This window comes from Danio aesculapii, chromosome 20 (assembly GCF_903798145.1).
Source record: "Danio aesculapii chromosome 20, fDanAes4.1, whole genome shotgun sequence".
Lineage (NCBI taxonomy): Eukaryota > Metazoa > Chordata > Actinopteri > Cypriniformes > Danionidae > Danio > Danio aesculapii.
Window position 1 is genome coordinate 40,429,980 of NC_079454.1, and position 19,280 is coordinate 40,449,259.

The 19,280-nt window shown below is 34.9% G+C and overlaps 2 protein-coding genes across 2 annotated transcripts; one reads left to right on the plus strand and one right to left on the minus strand.

Annotated features, from left to right (window-relative positions):
* Window positions 1–177: 177 nt before the first annotated feature.
* On the minus strand, window positions 178–9,285 carry pbk (PDZ binding kinase). The gene is made up of 8 exons (XM_056481288.1): window positions 9,213–9,285; window positions 8,953–9,026; window positions 8,672–8,765; window positions 7,345–7,484; window positions 6,533–6,702; window positions 5,361–5,490; window positions 2,191–2,373; window positions 178–1,000 (listed from the first exon to the last, which is right to left on the minus strand). Exons 2-8 carry the CDS (start codon window positions 9,020–9,022, stop codon window positions 768–770), a joined length of 1,020 nt encoding a protein of 339 aa, XP_056337263.1. The 5' UTR covers window positions 9,023–9,026; window positions 9,213–9,285; the 3' UTR covers window positions 178–767.
* Window positions 9,286–13,632: 4,347 nt separating this feature from the next.
* On the plus strand, window positions 13,633–18,929 carry LOC130213810 (serine/threonine-protein kinase pim-3-like). The gene is made up of 8 exons (XM_056445589.1): window positions 13,633–13,765; window positions 15,419–15,631; window positions 15,779–16,015; window positions 16,883–17,025; window positions 17,302–17,680; window positions 18,045–18,221; window positions 18,342–18,430; window positions 18,909–18,929. Exons 1-8 carry the CDS (start codon window positions 13,633–13,635, stop codon window positions 18,927–18,929), a joined length of 1,392 nt encoding a protein of 463 aa, XP_056301564.1.
* The last annotated feature ends 351 nt before the right edge of the window (window positions 18,930–19,280 follow it).

Here is a 19,280-nt window from a genome sequence, read left to right on the forward strand (position 1 = left end):
CCGTTAGCAAGACGAAATAACCGCTAGACGTACATTTATTCTCTTTGCTAACATTTGGCAATGTTTTATTACATAATCTTATTTAACATCATGTGAGAAATTTCTATATTTTACAATGTCTTACACTAAATCAATAGTCAAACTGAAATCTGCTCTACTAAACCGTCTCAAGCAAGCTGAAGTTCACAGACACTTTAATTCAAATTTGACTGCAGTTACAGTATCATCGAGAGCATGTCTGAAAGTCAGCAGACTACATAAGACCTTATGTAACATGACACATTTTAAACAGAGAAATATTTACAATGTGACAGAGCTCAAACAGTAAAATCCTTACAGGTAACCATGCTAACACAGCAAGGGAACCAAAAATTAAACCAAATTCTCTCAATTTCTTAGAAGTAGGTTTAAGGAAAATGTTAATATTTTATTCAATAAAAGATCTGATAACATTCCTTCCATAGGCCATATACAAATTTAAAGTTTTTTTTCCTTCCAAAAATGAAAACCAGTCAGAATAACAAATTATTTCAATTTGTTTTGAATGAAAGTCAGGGTTATTCCACCAAATATTGCTTAACCATTCTGAAGTTAAAAATGACCATTAATGTATGAAAACATGGCACCTTTTAAATTTTATGTAAAAAGATTCTCAAAATGTCATCAGCCGTTTACAGAATAAAATAAAACAAAAATGATGTTCTTTTCCTCAAACACACAACTCAAAGACTTCAGGATTCGTCATTGGCAGGAATGCAACTGAGCATTTAATCGATTACAATTACCTCAGTGTTTTGCTTGAAAAGCTGGCTGTTTGACTCCAGCACCTGCACAATGTGAGCTGCCGAGGGTCTCTTCTGAGGGTCTTCCTCCGTGCAGAGACAGAAGAGCTCCACCATCCTCTGATAAGAGCCTCCCAGAGTCACTGCATCCAGAGCTGGTCGAGACCCCAGCCGCTCATAATACGCATCTTCATCAAAATCCTCCTCAAATGACTCGTCTATATTAAAAAGAAGAGAGAGAAGAGGCTTTTAACCCTTGTGTGCTGTGTGTTGGGGATGTTTTCATCCACTCTGAGCTGATTTTGAGTCTTAAGTTGGCCACAACTTGCTCCATGTTTCAGCAAATAGAATGATTTTTGATGACAAATCTCATCTTGGGAAAATGCTTTGAAAATGTTCAAAAATTCAACAAGTCTAGGCAAATTAACTACCTTTCCGTTATGTTGGTGGTGGTTTTTGCCTCACTGACTTCCATAATAATCACATTTCTTGATTGCAAAGCCACACCATATAATCATTCTTAATTGTTGGTGGTTTTTCCTGTTGGGAAGAGCTAAAATTGGTCATTTCTACTGTTGATTATCAGTTGCAGTGCAAAAAAGCTTAGTTTCTGGCTTCAGGCATCAAATTTAATGAAGTATAGTGTGTGTGTGGTGAACATGTCAACCTGGATAACCATATAGAGATAGTTAGACATGTATTTTGAGGGAAAATGGTGTCATGCTGAGGAATGTGTGGGGTCACCATTGATTGGAGCTGCTGGAGGTTATATGTAAAACACTGACACACATATGAAGTTATATCTGTATATAAAACTGTATAAAGAATGGACAGAACAGACACTTTAGATCATCCTGGAGAGATATTAGAGACAGGTCTGCTTATGGATGTCTGCTTTTTTGGAGAATATTCCAATAAAGTATATTCTTCTGATATTCATAACCTCCTGACTGAGTTTGATTCATCAATGAAACAGCCGGAAACCATGACAGTGTGTATGTGTGTGTGAGAGACCTTTGTGAACTTACCCTGATATGTCTGAGGAAATAAAAAACAGCTCAGCTCTCAGAATATAGTAAAGATTGTAAGTGTTTTTATGCATGCACAATATAATTTGTGGTTTTACTCCATATAAAAGCCAGAAACTTTTAGTTAATAGTACCAACTGATGATCAACAGTAAAAATTAAAGGTTTTACCTCTTCCCAACAGGGAAAAACAACAGCAATTAAGAATAGATGACTAGTTAATATCATAGCTTTGCAATGCCAAAAATGTGATTATAATGGAAGTCAATGGGGCAAAAATAGCCACGAACATAACGAAAGGGTAGTTAATTTGAACAGTACACAAGGGTTAAAGATCAGTATAAGCATGCTAAGATGAGAGATTAGAGACATTAAGTTTACCATCATCATCTTCATCACCCTCAGTGTCCAGCATCTCCAGGTGAGGAACAGAAAGCGTCATCATTTCCCACAGTGTGAGTCCATAGGCAAAGATGTCAGCTTTATCTGTGATCACTCCATCCTCCAGAGCTTCTTTAGGCTTCCACGGCTCCGTCCCAATGTAATGAGCCTTTGGATCACTCACTGAAGAAAGAAGAAGCTTTACTTGATCACTCAAAACAGGTGGAGGAGAAAAAAGTGCAAAGAAAAGAATAACGCTTTTAAAACAAAACTCTTTTACAACCCCGCTGCCTAAAAAGAAATAAATAAACCCTGTGGAATGAATAACCTTTTATAAATAAGCTTTATTTACTGTTAACTAATAATATTACTATTATACTATCATTATTTGTTAACAAAGTAATAAAATTAAATGTTAAAGCCCTAAAATGACTAACCATAACTGGATGTAATCAGTAGTGGTGTGAGCCTACACTGGTGTTACGGTTCAGTTTGGTTACAATTATGCCATCGATTTGGTTCAATTCCATATCTCGGTGCATTAACGATGCTTTCCATACACAGTTTTATATTTTCTTTACAGCACAGCAATTCTTGTATTAAAATGTATAAATATATTTATATACTATTTATAATACAATTTTCTCCTTCAATACAAACATTTAGATACATAAACCGTACTAGGGGTGTCAAAATGAATTGTGTCTTTGGTGCATCGTGATGCAGATGCGGACAATTCGATATCGGTTCAGTAATAATCATAACCGGTTATTACGTACTGGCGTCATTTATCTGCCGATGTCGCAGTAGAATACTACAGTGAAGGAGGCGAGTAAATTAAACACTCCTACTACTTAAATGGTAGATAATTATGTACAATTCAACTGCTTGTGAGTTTGCTGGAAAGTCTTTCGTTGACACTGAAGAAGGCACAGCACACGAGCCGCTATTTCAATACTAGGGAGAGATGCTGTAAAAATCCATCTCTGCCTCTCTCTCTCTCTCTCACACATTTTGGACATTTGACCCGCTACGCTGGCCTGTTTGTGAGGTAACTTTTCCTTTCCTCTTGGCTGTTAAAGCAATACTTGTGGATCCAGACACGAGCATGCCTGAGTTGCGAGTTTTCTCCACTGTGTCTATTATGGATTACCTGGGATAACCGCGTATTATGCGCATACAGACTGTAACCGCGGCTGTTCTCCCGCGTGACTCATCAGTGAACAGCACTTTCATTTCTAAAGCCAAGCGCAGCCCTTTCTGTTGAGCGGGTGAAGACAATGACCAATCACAGGGGTGTAAGACAGCCCTCAAAAAGCAAGCGGGATAATATTTACATTAGTTTATTTCCTATGAATGCTCGTGTTGTCTTCTGTTCATGTACTGGACTTTTGTTTTCTTTGAGCAGGTCAAATTAAAGGTACAGTTTATTTATCTTACTGCTTGTATTAAAGGACAAAATTGTATTACAAATTATATAAAAATATACATTTATTTATAACGTTAAATTTTTTTAAATTCTTGTGTTGTGATGAAAAAACATAATTATGTATGGAAAGCATCGTCAATGCACCTTGATATCGAATTGAACAGAATCGATGGCATGATAATCGTAACCGAACCGTGAGACCAGTGTAGATTCACACCCCTATACTGTACCTTTAAAAACTCAAGTACATGCACATAACAACATGAGCATTTATAGCAAAAAACAAACATTAATATCTCAATCGCTTTCTGAGCCGCAAGTTCTTTCTTACACCCCTTTGATTTGTCACGCGCTAAACAGAAAGGGCTGCGATTGGCTCTAACACTCTGGTGCTGTTCACCGATGAGTGACACTGATAAACGGCAGCGGCGATCACAGCTGATCCATGATAGACGCGGTGGAGAAAAGTCACTCTGCAGAAATGCGCTCGTGTCTGTATCCAGAAGTATCGCTGTAACAGCTGAAGGAGAAGAAACATAACGCCAGCAGGCCAAATGGGCCACAGTGAGAGAGAAATGGAGTTTACTTTCATTCTCTCAATCGCAGTGTAATAGGGGCTTCTGCTGTAAGTGTTAGTGAAAGACTGTCCAGTAAGTGGAATTGTGCAGTTTCTGCATTTTTAAGTAGTTGGAGCGTTGTAAACACTCATTCTCGCCACCCTCACGATAGTAAGCTACGGCGACAGCGCAAATGAAATAAATGACGCCAGTACATTCAATTAATTTTGACACCTCTAGTAACCAGAAATGAATATCAATTAATTTTAAAAACGAATTAAAAAATGTGATTAATATTATGAACAATATTTACACAAAAAGAATAGTAATAAATTGAAAATGTTAATGCATACATACAAACACAGACACAAGAAATATAAAACATTAAATGATCAAAGGAAGGACATGTTGAAATATTTTCAACTTTTCATCCCTGGCCAGTTTTTTTTATATTTGTGGACTATAAAATAAATGCATATCATGTTTCACTGACTATTATTTAATTTGCCTTTTGCTAAAGTTAAAATACATTTTGAATTAAAAATAAAGATTACAATGAAGTACGACAGATACACAACTGGAAACAAATAATATTACTGAACTAAATCAAAAAGGTTAAATAATTAGGGCTGAACAATATATATTTGAGCATCGATATCGCAATCTGTGTATCTGCAAAAGTCACTTTGCAGGATTAGATTATTTATTAAAGATAGTAAATATTATAGATAAGAAATATTATAAGATAAAAATATTATTAAATTGTATATTTCTTTTATCATTTATACAATGATGACCATGTTATTTTACATTTAACTGATCAATTTCTGTACATAAATACGATTAGATTCCCCGGAAAACCATAAAGCACTATTTATTTATTTTTGCTTGTAATTTTTTTATAATGTATGCAGATGCACTGCATAGAAAAAGACTCGATCATCCCAGCCGATCTAAATGAATGAAACATTTCCAAATGAAGCTATTTAAGTCATCTAGTGAAATTATAATCATATCGCAGTAAAACTAAATATGCAGCTCTTATTAAAATAGTAATGTTTTAAAATAATACACAACACTAACAAAAAAAATCTAATTATATGGGAATATATTGTTTAATATAAAATAAATATTAACAAAAACAAATTTGTATAATTTTTCTTAATTGAAAAATCTTTTCATACCTTGCATGTTTTCATCCAGTGGCAGTGAAACACCAACATCACAGATTTTGATGCTCTCAAAATCGCCCTTGATGACAACATTGCATGATTTCATGTCTCCATGCAGAAGCTTTTTTTCATTGTGCAAGTACTAACGAAAAAAATAACAACAATACAGAAAAACACAGTAAATAGGCACGAAGCATGATGACAAACATGGTAATTAGAAACCAAATATAAAACCCTAAAAATAAAATTATATGTGTTACAGTAAAAAATAAAAATAAATAAAACTAGATATATAAAAACAAACTCGTTTTATTTCAGCTGATTGCAGGAAATGTTCTCATTTAAGTTTTCATTTGGTATAACACTAAATAAAAACAAAATAATAAATACAAACAAAAGAAACATACATAAAAAGACAAAAACAAAGCTAAATTAAAATGGAAATATGTAAAAACTTAAGAAAATTCGCAATACTGTCTCAGTAGCTATGGTTACATCCAAAGATGCTAGTTCAATTTAATCGCAAAACGGTATAATCGCATAAAAGATGTGTGAATAAAGCAGTATTTCCATCCAACAAGTCATAGTGAACAAAATAGTCACTTCCTGATTATCTGGTGCCAAATATCAACAATAAAAATGGAATTTGTTGCGATAAAGAGATGCTGCGTGGATCTTTTCTTCATTTAATAAATGACTTGTGCCTCAGAAGGCAATCCTGACACGGAGTGAACGCGCGGTGGCGTTTGAAGGTGTGAGATGCAGAGCACAGACGCTTTTGATTCTGGAAGCCATTAATAATATAATAACAAGAATACAGAGATTGTTAAGGCAATTTAGAATGACCAAAACAACATTTCAGATGTTTTACAGTGTGCTCAGCCTGCTGGTTTGTCCATTCACACACATTTATTATCACATGATCTCTTATAATAAAAATCACATGACTTTTTTTATTGCGCATACTGGAATTTGTTTGGTAAAAGTGTTTTTATTGTAGTTTATGCACATCTTTTCTTAGCGAATAAAAAAAAAGTTTATCCTACTCAGTTATGTTCATGTTTTTTATGCACATTTTCAAAATTTACGCGCATCTTGGCATTTCCATCAACCAGTTTTTTATGCGCATATCCAAAATCCACAGAAAAATAGTTGGATGGAAACATAGCTAATGACAACCGTACCAGTAAACCGCGTGCAACATGAAGAGCCACTTTTTCAATAGTGTCCACTGGAAAGGCCTGCAGACCCTCCTCTCTCCTCTTCTCAATCAAGTCATTGAGAGACTGTTCTCCGCCATACTCCATTGCTAAACACTTCGAGCCATCCTTCGCAGTGGTAAAAGCTCTGAAGCCTTAAAAACAACAACAAAATTAATTAAAAATGTCCTCCAGTGTTTCAATGTTTACCTAAAATTAGGAGAGGGGTCTGGCTGCAGACTCTGTGCAAAGCAATCCGAGCTGCATGCAATAACCCTAACCCTCTACACCCCTAACACTACAGTATATAATATTGTGGAGTCATTGCAACGTTTAACCATAACAGAGTGAAATAATGCCTTTGTTTTTTAAGGAGTGTGACTCTGTGAGCATTTCAAGATAATTTAAACCTTTAAACTACAAATCTTGAGCCCAAATGATTACTGTACTGATTTATTTATACAATGAAGACTATACAGTGTTATTTCACATTTGATTATTTAATTTCTGTGCCTAAATACTGTAAGATTTCCCAGAAAACCATAAAACACTGTTTATTTCATTCTTATCTTTGCTCTTTTTTGTTTATCTATGCTTGTAATTAGTTTATTATTTTTACACACATATGCTCCCAGACAACACCAACCCTATTAATGTCAAATTCAGATTTTTATTCCAGTCATCTGGTGAAAATGTGTTCATATTACAATAAATGTTATATGAAATCCATATAATGCAATGCAAGTTGTTTCCAGTATCATACAGCCTTCCTTGTAACATTTAAAGTGGATAATTACCAACAATATTGGGGTGCTTGAGGTCCTTCAAGATCTTGGCCTCCTCACAGAGACGCTTCTGATAAACACTCACTTGACCTTGAGCACACTTGCTGTTGATCTTCTTTATAGCCCATGGAGAATGAGTGTGCTTCCCTATCCTGACGACAATATTGGTATAGTTTTATATTGAGGTAAAGTTGGTTTTATATTTACACATTCAGACTTTTACCTTCTCAACAGAATTTCAGAACTATATTCTATAGGGAAATCATACTAGCAGACAATGACTATCAAAGTACTACAGTCAATTCAATAGTGCTAATGTTGTTTTGTAGTCATATTTACATGCGATTGCACTTTGATTATTCGAATTAGCGTGGTAAACAATATAGGGACTGTGTCACAAATTGTCTTCTTGTGGTTATAACAGTATGTCATTATAATTAACCCTTGTGTACTGTTCAAATTGACTACCCTTTTTGTTATGTTGGTGGCTATTTTTGCATTGGCTTCCATTATAACCACATTTTTTGATTGCAAAGCTACATCAGGAAACGACCCTCCATTTTTAATTGATGAGGTAAAATTTGTCATTTTTGCTGTCCGTCATCAGTTGTGGCACCATTAACCCTTTGCAACACCTGTGCAAAAGAGTTTCTGGCTTTGATTTGTTCTATGGAGTAAAGGAGTAAATTATAGTGCATGTGCATAAATACACTTGTTATTTTCTCAAACATATCAAGGTAAGCGTGCAAAGCTCTCTCACACACACTATACTCCATATGAAAGCCAGAAACTAAGCTCTTTTTTTTGCACTGTAACTGATGATCAACAGTAAAAAATAAATGAATAAATAAAAATCACAAAATGTAGCTATTGCCAACAGGGAAAACAACCAAAAATCAAGAATGCATGATTATATGGTGTGATGGCTTAGCAATCAAAAATGTCATTATAATGGAAGTCAATGGGGCAAAAACAGCCACAAACAAAATGAAAGTGTAGTAAATTTGCCCAGAGTGTAATGCTTTTGAAAAATTCCCCCCAAAAAAATCTCAAAATGTGTTTCAAAATACGATTTGTCACCAAAAATCATTCAATTTGCTGAAACACAGAGAACGTTGTGGACAAACCAAACCTCAATATCACCCCAAAGTGGATGAAAACATTCCAACAGCACACATGGGCTAATCTGTAACGTTATTTAGACTTTTCAAATTCTGTTTTACTCATTTATTAAACATGAAAGTCAGAATGTGCAAATATTAAACCAACTTTACTTCAATTAGATCTATCATGCATTTATCAAACATGTAGTCATCAGACGTAATGCATGTAACGTTACCTGTTCATGAGGTAAACATTGACTCCAGTCCCACAGCCGAGCTTCTTCATGAAGGGAGAGGCAGGAATGGTGACCGGGGTTCCACAAGCACTGACTGATAATATATACAACACATTTAGGATACTGCTGCTACTTAATGTAAATGTAAAAATTAGTTCAATGTTTTAAAAAAACAATAAAAGACCACTACTAGATAGTAACGTTATGCACTATTAGAGAGCATCTCGACGTAACGTGAAAACTTGTTGCAATCATAGAGATACGTGTAAATATCACTCTACCTGGACTTTTCACTTTTGCAGGCTTGCAAGGTGTTTTAAAGGCACTCGGTGATTCTTTGCTGGTCTCCATTTGTCTAAAATGAAACAAAAAAAAGATCATCATCGTATTTTGTTTATATTGCCACGATTAGCAAGACAAAACGTCAAAGGTTACACAAGTTACACTAGTGTAATCGCGCTAAAACACAACCGAAAAAACTAAGTATCAAAAGACAATTCGCAACATGAGGGATTTAGATCATATAAACTATTTTAATTACATTTATATAAACTCCGGAGAAGCCGAACAACGCGCCCGTATTTGAAATTAACCGGTTTTGTTTGACGTCAAACGTACGTAACGCTACAGTGGCCGTGGTGGGACAAAAATGATTGCGTGCATTTCGTTTGCTTCTCCCATCTTTTCTTTCTTGGTACTTTGTTACAGAAGTATAAAAGTGTATAGATAACATAATTTAACACAAAATAGATGAACATATCCATGCAATTATTATTATTGAATAAGTAATCTTTATTTATCACTTATTGTTTGTCTTTTACAGTTATTTTTCAACAAAACAAAACTTTTAAGACGTGTTTATTAAAATAAAACAGAAATAAAATGAAAGTTAATTAGACTAAAATCTTCATGAAAATAAATTGGAAAAAATAACTGAATAAACGATTAACTGTAAACGATAGCCTAATTGTAAAAACTGAAATATTTAAGTTGAATAAAACCTTTTAATACAAATAAAAAAAGGATTGCATGTGAATTAAACTAAGTCTAACTAAAATTTAAATCACAAAAAAAAAACACAAACGAATTCATAATTGTCATAAAAGCACATGTAAATCTATGATGTAAATAGGGTAATATTGAAAAAGATTCCTTAAAAACAGGACGCCTGTTTCAGTTTTTTAGTTAGTTAGAGTAGTAAAGGTGAAAACACTGCACATTTAACCTAGACTTCTGAAATAATTACAGTAGAAACATCATACATTTTACATCCAACACTGTGTGCAGATGATAATTATAAATAATTGTACTTGTCTAAAATGAAATCTTCAATAGGCTATATGCCAAGGAAAGTGTCAAAATGTTACCAGGTTGAACGAAGTGGGCAACTCTGCTTTCATTTATTTTGCGAGATTTTATTAAAGCTTTTTTTTTTTTTTTTTTTTTTAGCTGGCCTATTGCCAATGTGTATGGATGCCCATTCCCGCAACTGAATTAAAAATTCTGAATTATAAAGAATTCTGAGTTATTAAGTCGCAATACTGAGTTATAAAGTCAAAATTCTATAGACGAATTACTATGTTTGTAAACATTCAGGATGCACGCGCAGCGAGGTTGCAGAAAAAACCAGGAGCGCTAGCATTTACAGCGAGGGAATGACATCCGATGCGGTACAGAGTTTGCTGTTGTATTAGAAATGTTATTTTGATCACATATTATATATATATATATATATATTATTTACATAATGCTTTCAGCGTATTATAACAGCTTTAACTTGTCAGCTTGTCAGCCAGTGATAAGCACAGTTATTCAGCAAAATTAACGTTAAAGTGCCCTCCCAATGAATAAGACGATATGGCCGAGCATCCAGCCCAAAATATACAACTATCTCATTGACAATCCAAGTGATTGAAAATCAAAGTTAAAGGCCTACAAGTCTTTGGAAGCCAACAGTTTTGTTCTGTGTGGTCATGTGCAAGAAATAATGTTCCATGATTACCAGATTTAAAACTTTGTAGTGCTAAAAACCGAGGATCTGTCTAGCCAAAGACAAGGAAAGAAGATGGAACTGTACAAGGCCTGGGTAATCATCAACAAGCAAAACAACTGCATTCTGACAGTGAACTGCACCTGTACAGCAGGGTTAGGGTATGTGAACTTACATTTTTATGTTTCATTATTAGCATTCAGTATCCACAGTTTAATTCACCATATTTAACTGTTTTGCTGAAATCATTGCTGTAATCAAAAACGAGTAATGTGTATGATTCAGCATAGCATGAACTTACCTGATATGAAATGAGAACTGTAGAGTCGAGCATTTTTAATTAGGTCCTCACTCCATTCAGCTCCCTTTTAGCCAAAGACGTCTGCGGTTGGCATTAAACGCAGTGTGGTGTAAAGTAAAAGTTAAGTTTTTGAATTCGAATTTGGCATCCTACTGCACAAACAACCCATTCTCACCCTGAAGGTGTCAAAATCTGAAGCATGGTCAAGCACCTCGCGTGTCAGTACGAGGACACTGAAGGTGCCCCTTGGCGTCACTATACCGATGCAAAAGGAATTCCATTGCTTTCAATGGGTTGCCCTGAGGCGTCAAATGGAGACACTCAAAGCCTTGTATAATTACCAATAGATGTCAACGCAATTTTTTAAAACCTGGTTTATGCCTATTATCGCAGTTTTCTTTGTTTTGTTCATGAAAAGCGTCTGTACACAGGGTTGAGACAACTGTAAATAAGATTATACTTTGGTCAACGTGACTTCCATTCAACAGTGAGTTTAACATCGCTCAACTATTGGTCAAACTGAACCACCGGTGAGCTCACCAATGAATTCAACTGTTCTCCATGAGGCGTGCAACAATTAGTGGTAGGTAATGCTGCATAATGTTTTTGTTTTTTTTTATTGGAGATTAGTTGGTGTTGATGAATATGTTATCATTTACTTTATATTTAATGAGTGAAATTATATTTGATTGCCCGGTTTAGGGTAATTATGCCTAATAAAACTGATGAATACATTTTTATTTATTATTTTTTATAAATATTTATTTCTTTTATTTACTTCAGAAATATTACATTTAAAGAACAAAGTTTAAAAAATATTTTTAGCTGATCTTTTTTATTATTATATTATTAATTGAAGTTGGGGGTCATTGTATGTCGTGATCTATTTTTTTTTTACAGTCTATGGTCGCAATCCCAAGGTTCACTGGGGTTTTCCACTTGGTAAATAAAAAGTAAACAAATAAAGATGATTTGTTGATTCAGATTAGGGGTTTGATTAGAACCTTTATAAGAGCAAGGTAACTATCTCCTGATGCAGTAAATGACTGCACACTTGATATAAATAAAGCATCTTCTGTAAACTATCAAAGTTATCTAATTACATCCAAGTTCATTTATGAATTTTTTTTTCCCCACATATAGTCATGCAGAGCTCAGAACAATATAGTTATACATTTTAAGATAAGGAACAGTGTTATCAGATTGTTGTTTTCCACAACAGTAATCGTCCAAAATTGATATAAATGATGCAATAAATATTACCTGTAATAATACGATCGTATTCATAACTGCATCAATATTAAAGTGAATCAAGTGTTTCTCAAAAGTTTAAAAGGCTAACGTTACATTGTCACTACAATTATTTACCACGCCTAAAAAGAAACAAAAAAGGCAGACATAACAGAAATTCTGCCTGTCTGAGCACATTTTATTTAGTGTACAACACAAAACTAATCAAAAACCACTTAATCTATATATATATATATATATATATATATATATATATATATATATATATATATATATATATATATATATAGTTGAAGTCAGAAATATTAGTCTCCCTTTGATTTTTTTTCTCCTTTTTTAAATATTTCCCAAATGATGTTTAACAGAGCAAGGCAATTTTCACAGTATGTCTGAAAATTTTTTTCTTATGGAGAAAGTCTTAATTAAAAAAAAAAATTCAAGGTCAAGATATATTTTTTTAATATTCTACAGAACAAACCATCATTATACAATTACTTGCCTAATTACCCTAACCTGCCTAGTTAACCTAATTAACCTAGTTAAGCCTTTAAATGTCACTTTAAGCTGTATAGAAGTGTCCTACTGTATATTTGCTGGTGGAGATATTAGTACAAATGAATGGGTAAACAGTTTTGGACACAGCTAGTTTTTTTTTTTAATTATTATTCCGTCATAAACGGATTAGTTTATTGAATGAATCAGATTATTCACTCAGTAAGACATAACGCCTTTTCATTAGTGTTACATTACTTTTGTATTTTGCAGTGTAAATGGAGTCATAGTGTATACCTTGTAATCTGATATGATAAACTCTATAATATCTCGTGTTTCATATGTATACAAGCCCTTATCGGCAATAACTGACATTTGAAGTGTTACAAAATAAATGCCGAGACAAATCTTACCTGTAAATGTATTTAAATCGACACTGATTAAAAAAAACGAATCTGTGGTTCACCAAACGACCAGTAATGCTTCATCAAACAGGAAATATTTACGAGTCAAACAAAGATTTCCTGAAAAATCCGTTTTATTTTGCTCCGAAAACAAGCGTGAAGGAAATAAACAACCGCTAACTAGTGTATTTTTTCCAACTCAGAGCAACTCCGCCCACAGCTCAAAACTGACCAATCACGTAACAGCTGACTAGAGAACGTTGGAACGCGTTCGAATATTGACGCAATCGAAGACACATAACCTCTTACAGTCTGTATTTCGCCATTGCTCTTATTTGACAAGTATCTAGTGAGTTGTACAAAGTTTGCTTTGAATAATTTGCTTTTCTTATATTGTCAATTGATAGCGTACGGTTTATTAAGGCTTACTCTGATAAACGAGCTTTACTTACAGTAAATTTCAGTATTTATTGTAGGTTAATTTAACATTTCTCATATTTAAGTGTACGGAAATCAAACCAACATGTTATTTACCGTACTCGGAGTTATTGCTCTCTTCCTGGGAGAAAGAAACATCAATTCCGCCGTCTCAGGTCAAGATGAAAGACTCGACCGTCAAGGATTGGTCATGGTACCCACTGTGACCAACAGTGATGGTAAATAATGTTGTGTGTTATAAGATCATGGACCCCATTTTGTATACTGGAGTCTGTGTAGGGCTCAACACTTACTTTACCTTACTGTAAATATTATTTACAAAACCAAAGGAAAACTGCTCTGCTTTTTTTTTTTATGAAAACGGCTCTGCTTTAAACACATGTGGTGTCAAACATACGTCACACAAACGTGTCTAATATGTTGCCAACAATAATATAAAATAATAGTTTTTGCCTTGTTTCTAGTCCAGATACCTCCAAATTCTTAAATCAAGAATCTAGACAAGCAAAAATATTGTCTGGTTTTCAGAAATAATTCTCTTAAAACAAGCAAAATAATCTGCCAATGGAATAAGCAAAATATTGCTTTGAAATACATTTTTCTTCCCCTCTAGCAGATTATTTAGCTTGTTTTAAGGAACTCAGTTAAGTTTGACATATTTCTGAAAACAAGACAATATTTTTACTTGTCAAGAAAATGCTTCTTGATTTAATGTTTTGATATTTGGACTAGAAACAAGACAAAAACGAAGTAAAGTATTTTTGCTTTGCATAAAGTTTTTCAATTATGCATTCGTAATCCGTAAAGACAAAATAATTTTCTCTACTTCAAGATGGAAGGGTTAGTTCACCCAAAAATGCAAATTCTGTAATTAATTACTCACCGTCAAGTCACTCCAAACCCCTGAGACCTTCTATCATCTTCAGAACACAAATGAAGATGTTTTAAATGAAATCTGAGAGCTCTCTCATCCTGCATATACAGTAAGGTGCCTGACTTGCTCACAGTACATAAAAATACCACAAAAACATCCTTAAACAGATCATATACCATATCGGTATATTATCGAGCTACGAGAATACTTTTGTGTAAACAAATTTATCCAACAGTTTATTCTCTTCAGTGTTGGCATATTACATGCGTTTACAAGCACTTTGCACTGATAAAACCCCTGGATGCCTGTGCATGGCTTCCTCAGTTTTTTGGATGTTTTGGTACCTTTCTGGCCTCTGAATGAGACTGGACCCTTGCTATTTATGGAGGATGAAGGAGCTCTAAGATTTCACCTAAAACATCTTAATTTGTGTTTTGAAAATGAACAGAAATATTGTCTACTGCCATACAAAATTAATAAATAAAATATTAATTTGAGTTCAACACCCCTGTTAGATCCCTTGTCTTTTTGTAATTTGCTGTCTTCAACTGCTGGTATCTTAAAACCACTAAATCCTTAAGGAATATGTCCTAAGACACAATGCAGTGGTTTTAATGGATAACAAATGGTGATGTTTAATGTTTTCATGGTGTTTGTAGTGTAAAACATGAAACCTTTTCTCATAGTTTTTAGTTGTTTTTGCCAAGCTTAGGGTTATTTTATTTATTGTTATATGATACAAAATATAACAGCTATAAGTTCATATTGACATGTATTTATACAAAACAAACCATTAAATGCAAAGTGAATTTGATTATGAACAGTAATTTCATCATGTGACATTCTTTATTTAATGACCAACAACTAAAAGTAGAAAGAAATGACCTTAAAAGTCACTTCATAATTGACAGCATTTGTTCATATCAATAATAAACACTGGATAAATATTATTCAAATAAAACTAAAATCTTTTGTTTCATATTATTCCTTCCTTTAGGTCGAGAAATCGGTGACTGGTGTGAAGAATCATCTTTGCATCTGGAGGAACAGATCAATGTTCAGACTGAGGAACCGTCACTGGAGGAACCTGTTGATGGTCAGAGTGAAGAACAATCACTGGTAGAGCCTGACAGTGTTCACGGTGAAGAACAAGCACTGGTAGAGCCTGACAGTGTTCACGGTGAAGAACAATCACTGGTAGAGCCTGACAGTGTTCACGGTGAAGAACAAGCACTGGTAGAGCCTGACAGTGTTCACGGTGAAGAACAATCACTGGTAGAGCCTGACAGTGTTCACGGTGAAGAACAATCACTGGTAGAGCCTGACAGTGTTCACGGTGAAGATCAATCACTGGTAGAGCCTGACAGTGTTCACGGTGAAGATCAACCCCTAGTAGAGCCTGTCGATGGTCACAGTGAGGACACAGAGAGCTTCTTCTCTGCTGAGCCCGGCTGTAGTCATGACCCCCATGCAAATGTGGTCTCTGCTAAGCCCAGCTATAAAGATGACGTCGCTCAAGGTGCAACCTGTCAAACAGAGGGCACTGTTCCACCTCAGCCAGAAGAGCTGAAGGATGACGACACACACATCATTGGTAAGTTTACTACCATGACAACCTACTCACCCAACACACATGCATATTATAATAGAGTTTTTATGACTTTTATGCTTTAAACTGGCTTTAATACACATTTTGTCCAGAGACAGCTGATAACTAATATATATATATATATATATATATATATATATATATATATATATATATATCAATCATAAAAATCATAATCATATATATAGGGAAGACAGAAAAAAAGGTTTAGATGATGGGGTTAATTCTGCTGTGGTGACTCCTGATGGAGCAGGTAGTTTTAGATGAAGGTAGCACTGTCACTAATTCACACATTTTATTAACACCTGTCCTTAGGTCTTTACACTGGCTTCCAGTTACATTCAGATTTTAAAGTATTATTACTGGTCTATAAATCACTAAATGGCCTAGGACCTCATTACATTACAGGTATGCTCACTGAATACAAACCTAATAGATTACTCAGATCTGTAGGATCATATAAACTAGAAATTTCAAGAGTTCAGACAAAGCAGGTTGAATCGACTTTCAGCCTCTATGACCCTCACTGCTGGAATCAGCTTCCAGAAATGATCAGATGTGCTCCAACATTAGACACATTGAAAATATATCTGTTTAGCTGTGCCTTTATAGAATGAGCACTGTGCTACGTCCGACAGATCGCACTACTGTGTCTCTCTTTTCTTTTTCATTCTTTATAACCTCTTTGAACACATTTTAATCTGTTTTTAATCATTTTTATTATTTGTTATTTTATTATTATTATCTCTTTTATTCCTGTTTATGTAAAGTACTTTGAATTGCCACTGTGTACGAAATGTGCTGTATAAATAAACCTGCCTAACCTAACTTCTCTTATTTATCTTTTCACAGAGATTAACTCACAGCGCTATGAAATTGGTGCTAAGCTGGGCAAAGGAAGTTATGGAACCGTTTTCGCAGGGACCCGTTTACAAGATGGCCTTCCGGTGGCTGTAAAAATTGCAGATTTCAAGATTGAGCGATACATCTTTGTTGTAAGTAGTCTGTGCTCTTTGCTCTGATTAACTGTCTATTTCAGACATGTCATATTAAATGTACGTTTTTGACTCTTCTAAAGCACAAATATACTATAATGTGTTTGCAGATATTTTAGAAACATGTTAGGTAAACAAAAGTCAGTTATTCTCCTTTGAAAATGTGTCTCTGTTTGTTTTACTCTCTATAATCTGCCCACTGGTTTTTATGATAGACATCACCAACAGTTTTAACAGGAAATAACTTTTCCATCAAATGATCTGTCTTTCTTCTAGAATGGGTTTAAGCAGCCACTTCCAGCGGAGATCGCTCTGCACTTTCTTGCAACTACAGGTCCCAAGGTTGACGAACTCGTTCAGCTTCTGGACTGGAAGGTGGAGGATAACCGCTACTTTATGGTCCTAGAGCGGCCCATACCCTTTGTGAGCTTAGGGGAATTTTTAAGAGGCCACAGAGGCAACATCGAAGAGGACGTGTTACAGAAAATCATGTTCCACACAACAATTGCAGCTGACACATGCATCACACGCGGAGTGCTTCACCGCGATATCAAGCCTGACAACTTGCTGATGAACCCGCAGACCAATGAAGTTAAACTGATTGACTTCGGTTGCGGTGACCTCCTAATGAAGTACTATTACACAAGCTATTTGGGTATGTAAATCCCTCAAAGCTCTAAGGAGCTCTTGTGATGGGTCAAGGGTCATTCATATGAGACTCTTGAAACATCCGCTGTTGTCTATTTATACCAGCGGTGCCGAAGCTTAGTGCTAGAGGGCCGGTGGCCAACAGGGTTTAGCTCCAACTTGCTTCTACACACCTGACAGAAAATGTCTAGTATACTTAGTAAGAGCTTGATTAGCTTGTTTAGGTGTGTCTAACTGGGGCTGGAGCTAAACTCTGCAGGACACAGATCCTCCAGGACTGGGTTTGGGCACCCCTGATCTACACTGTTGCTTACATTTTCTTAAGGAAATTTAGATGTTGTGCTAATGAAAACAAAATCTCTTTCTTTCAGGCACATTCCAGTTCAGCCCTCCCGAGGTTAAAACGGCTGGCTATTACTACGGGGAACCAGCGACAGTGTGGTCACTCGGGATTCTTCAGTATGTCCTAATGTTCAAAAAGTTTCCAGACAAACATGACCTCCTCAAGTTGAATGACAGAAATTTACACCAATATGGAAGGTCAAAAGGTGAGATCTTCACTTCAGCTAAAGATGGTTGAGTAGGACATTTTGAATGTCAATGAAAAAAGCATGTATACACTTCAAGGTAATAATTATATGGATCTCTTCCTTTTTGTTTCTACACAGAATGCAGCGATTTCATCAGTGGTTGTCTGCAGACTCCGCCCTGGTCTCGGTATAAGCTGCAAGCACTTCGTGCCCATGACTGGTTTAAGGTAATGAATAGATTTTGAAGGTTTTGAAATCAGTGATATTGATCTGTCATGAGCTGAGTTTCCATCCTAATGTGAAGCACATCTTTTCAAAGTTCACTAAATACATATATTTTGTAATTATAAATGCGAATTATGTGCAAATGATTTCCATCAGGTCGGTCGAGCAGCTAAACTGTATTATTGGTAACCTCGTAACTAACAGTAAACAAGGGAAGTATAATTGAGAAATGTTCGCTACATCAAAGTTAATTTGACAAATGCATTTCCATAATGAACCCTTTTTCACATGAGTCCAAAATGACCTCAAGTGAGCATAAAAACGTTTTGTGAATTAAGGGATTTTTATTTAAACTTGTTTCTCATGTGATACTTAAAAAGGTGCATTAACACAGGCTGATGGAAACCTGGCTAGTGTCAGATGACAGTGTTGTGTTCTTAAATGTTGTTTTTTTAACAATTTAATTTTAATATGTTCCAGAGAATTATAAAAAAGATCTAGCATTTGACAAAGGACAGCTTCCAGAATCTCCCAGTTCAGTGCTGGATTCGGCTAAAAACTACAGCAGCTCCAACCATAATAGAAGAAGCTGAGGATTGTGTGCCAACCACACCACCATAGTCCTTTAGCTAAACATAACTTCATCCAGAGAAAGCTGAACATAGTTTGGTTCTGCAGTTTCATAGTGTCCTATTTTAACATTTACACTGGCTCTAATTAAATTTGATGTAAATTAAAAAGATTATAAAAACTGATAAAGCACTTAACAGTTTAGACCTTCATTTAGTGTACATACCTCTTCCCACATTTTAATATCAGCTTTTGCTTTAACTCTTGCACTTCCACATGCTA

Coding starts and splice junctions, on each gene's coding strand:
- pbk (XM_056481288.1), bottom strand. CDS start 9,022: ATGGAGACCAGCAAAGAATCACCGAGTGCCTTTAAAACACCTTGCAAG. Junction 6,703..7,344: donor CAAGCACCCCAATATTGTTG/GTAATTATCCAC, acceptor GTTGTTTTTAAG/GCTTCAGAGCTTTTACCACT. Junction 5,491..6,532: donor ATGTTGCACGCGGTTTACTG/GTACGGTTGTCA, acceptor TTTTTTCGTTAG/TACTTGCACAATGAAAAAAA.
- LOC130213810 (XM_056445589.1), top strand. CDS start 13,633: ATGTTATTTACCGTACTCGGAGTTATTGCTCTCTTCCTGGGAGAAAGA. Junction 16,016..16,882: donor TGACGACACACACATCATTG/GTAAGTTTACTA, acceptor ATCTTTTCACAG/AGATTAACTCACAGCGCTAT. Junction 18,431..18,908: donor GTGCCCATGACTGGTTTAAG/GTAATGAATAGA, acceptor AATATGTTCCAG/AGAATTATAAAAAAGATCTA.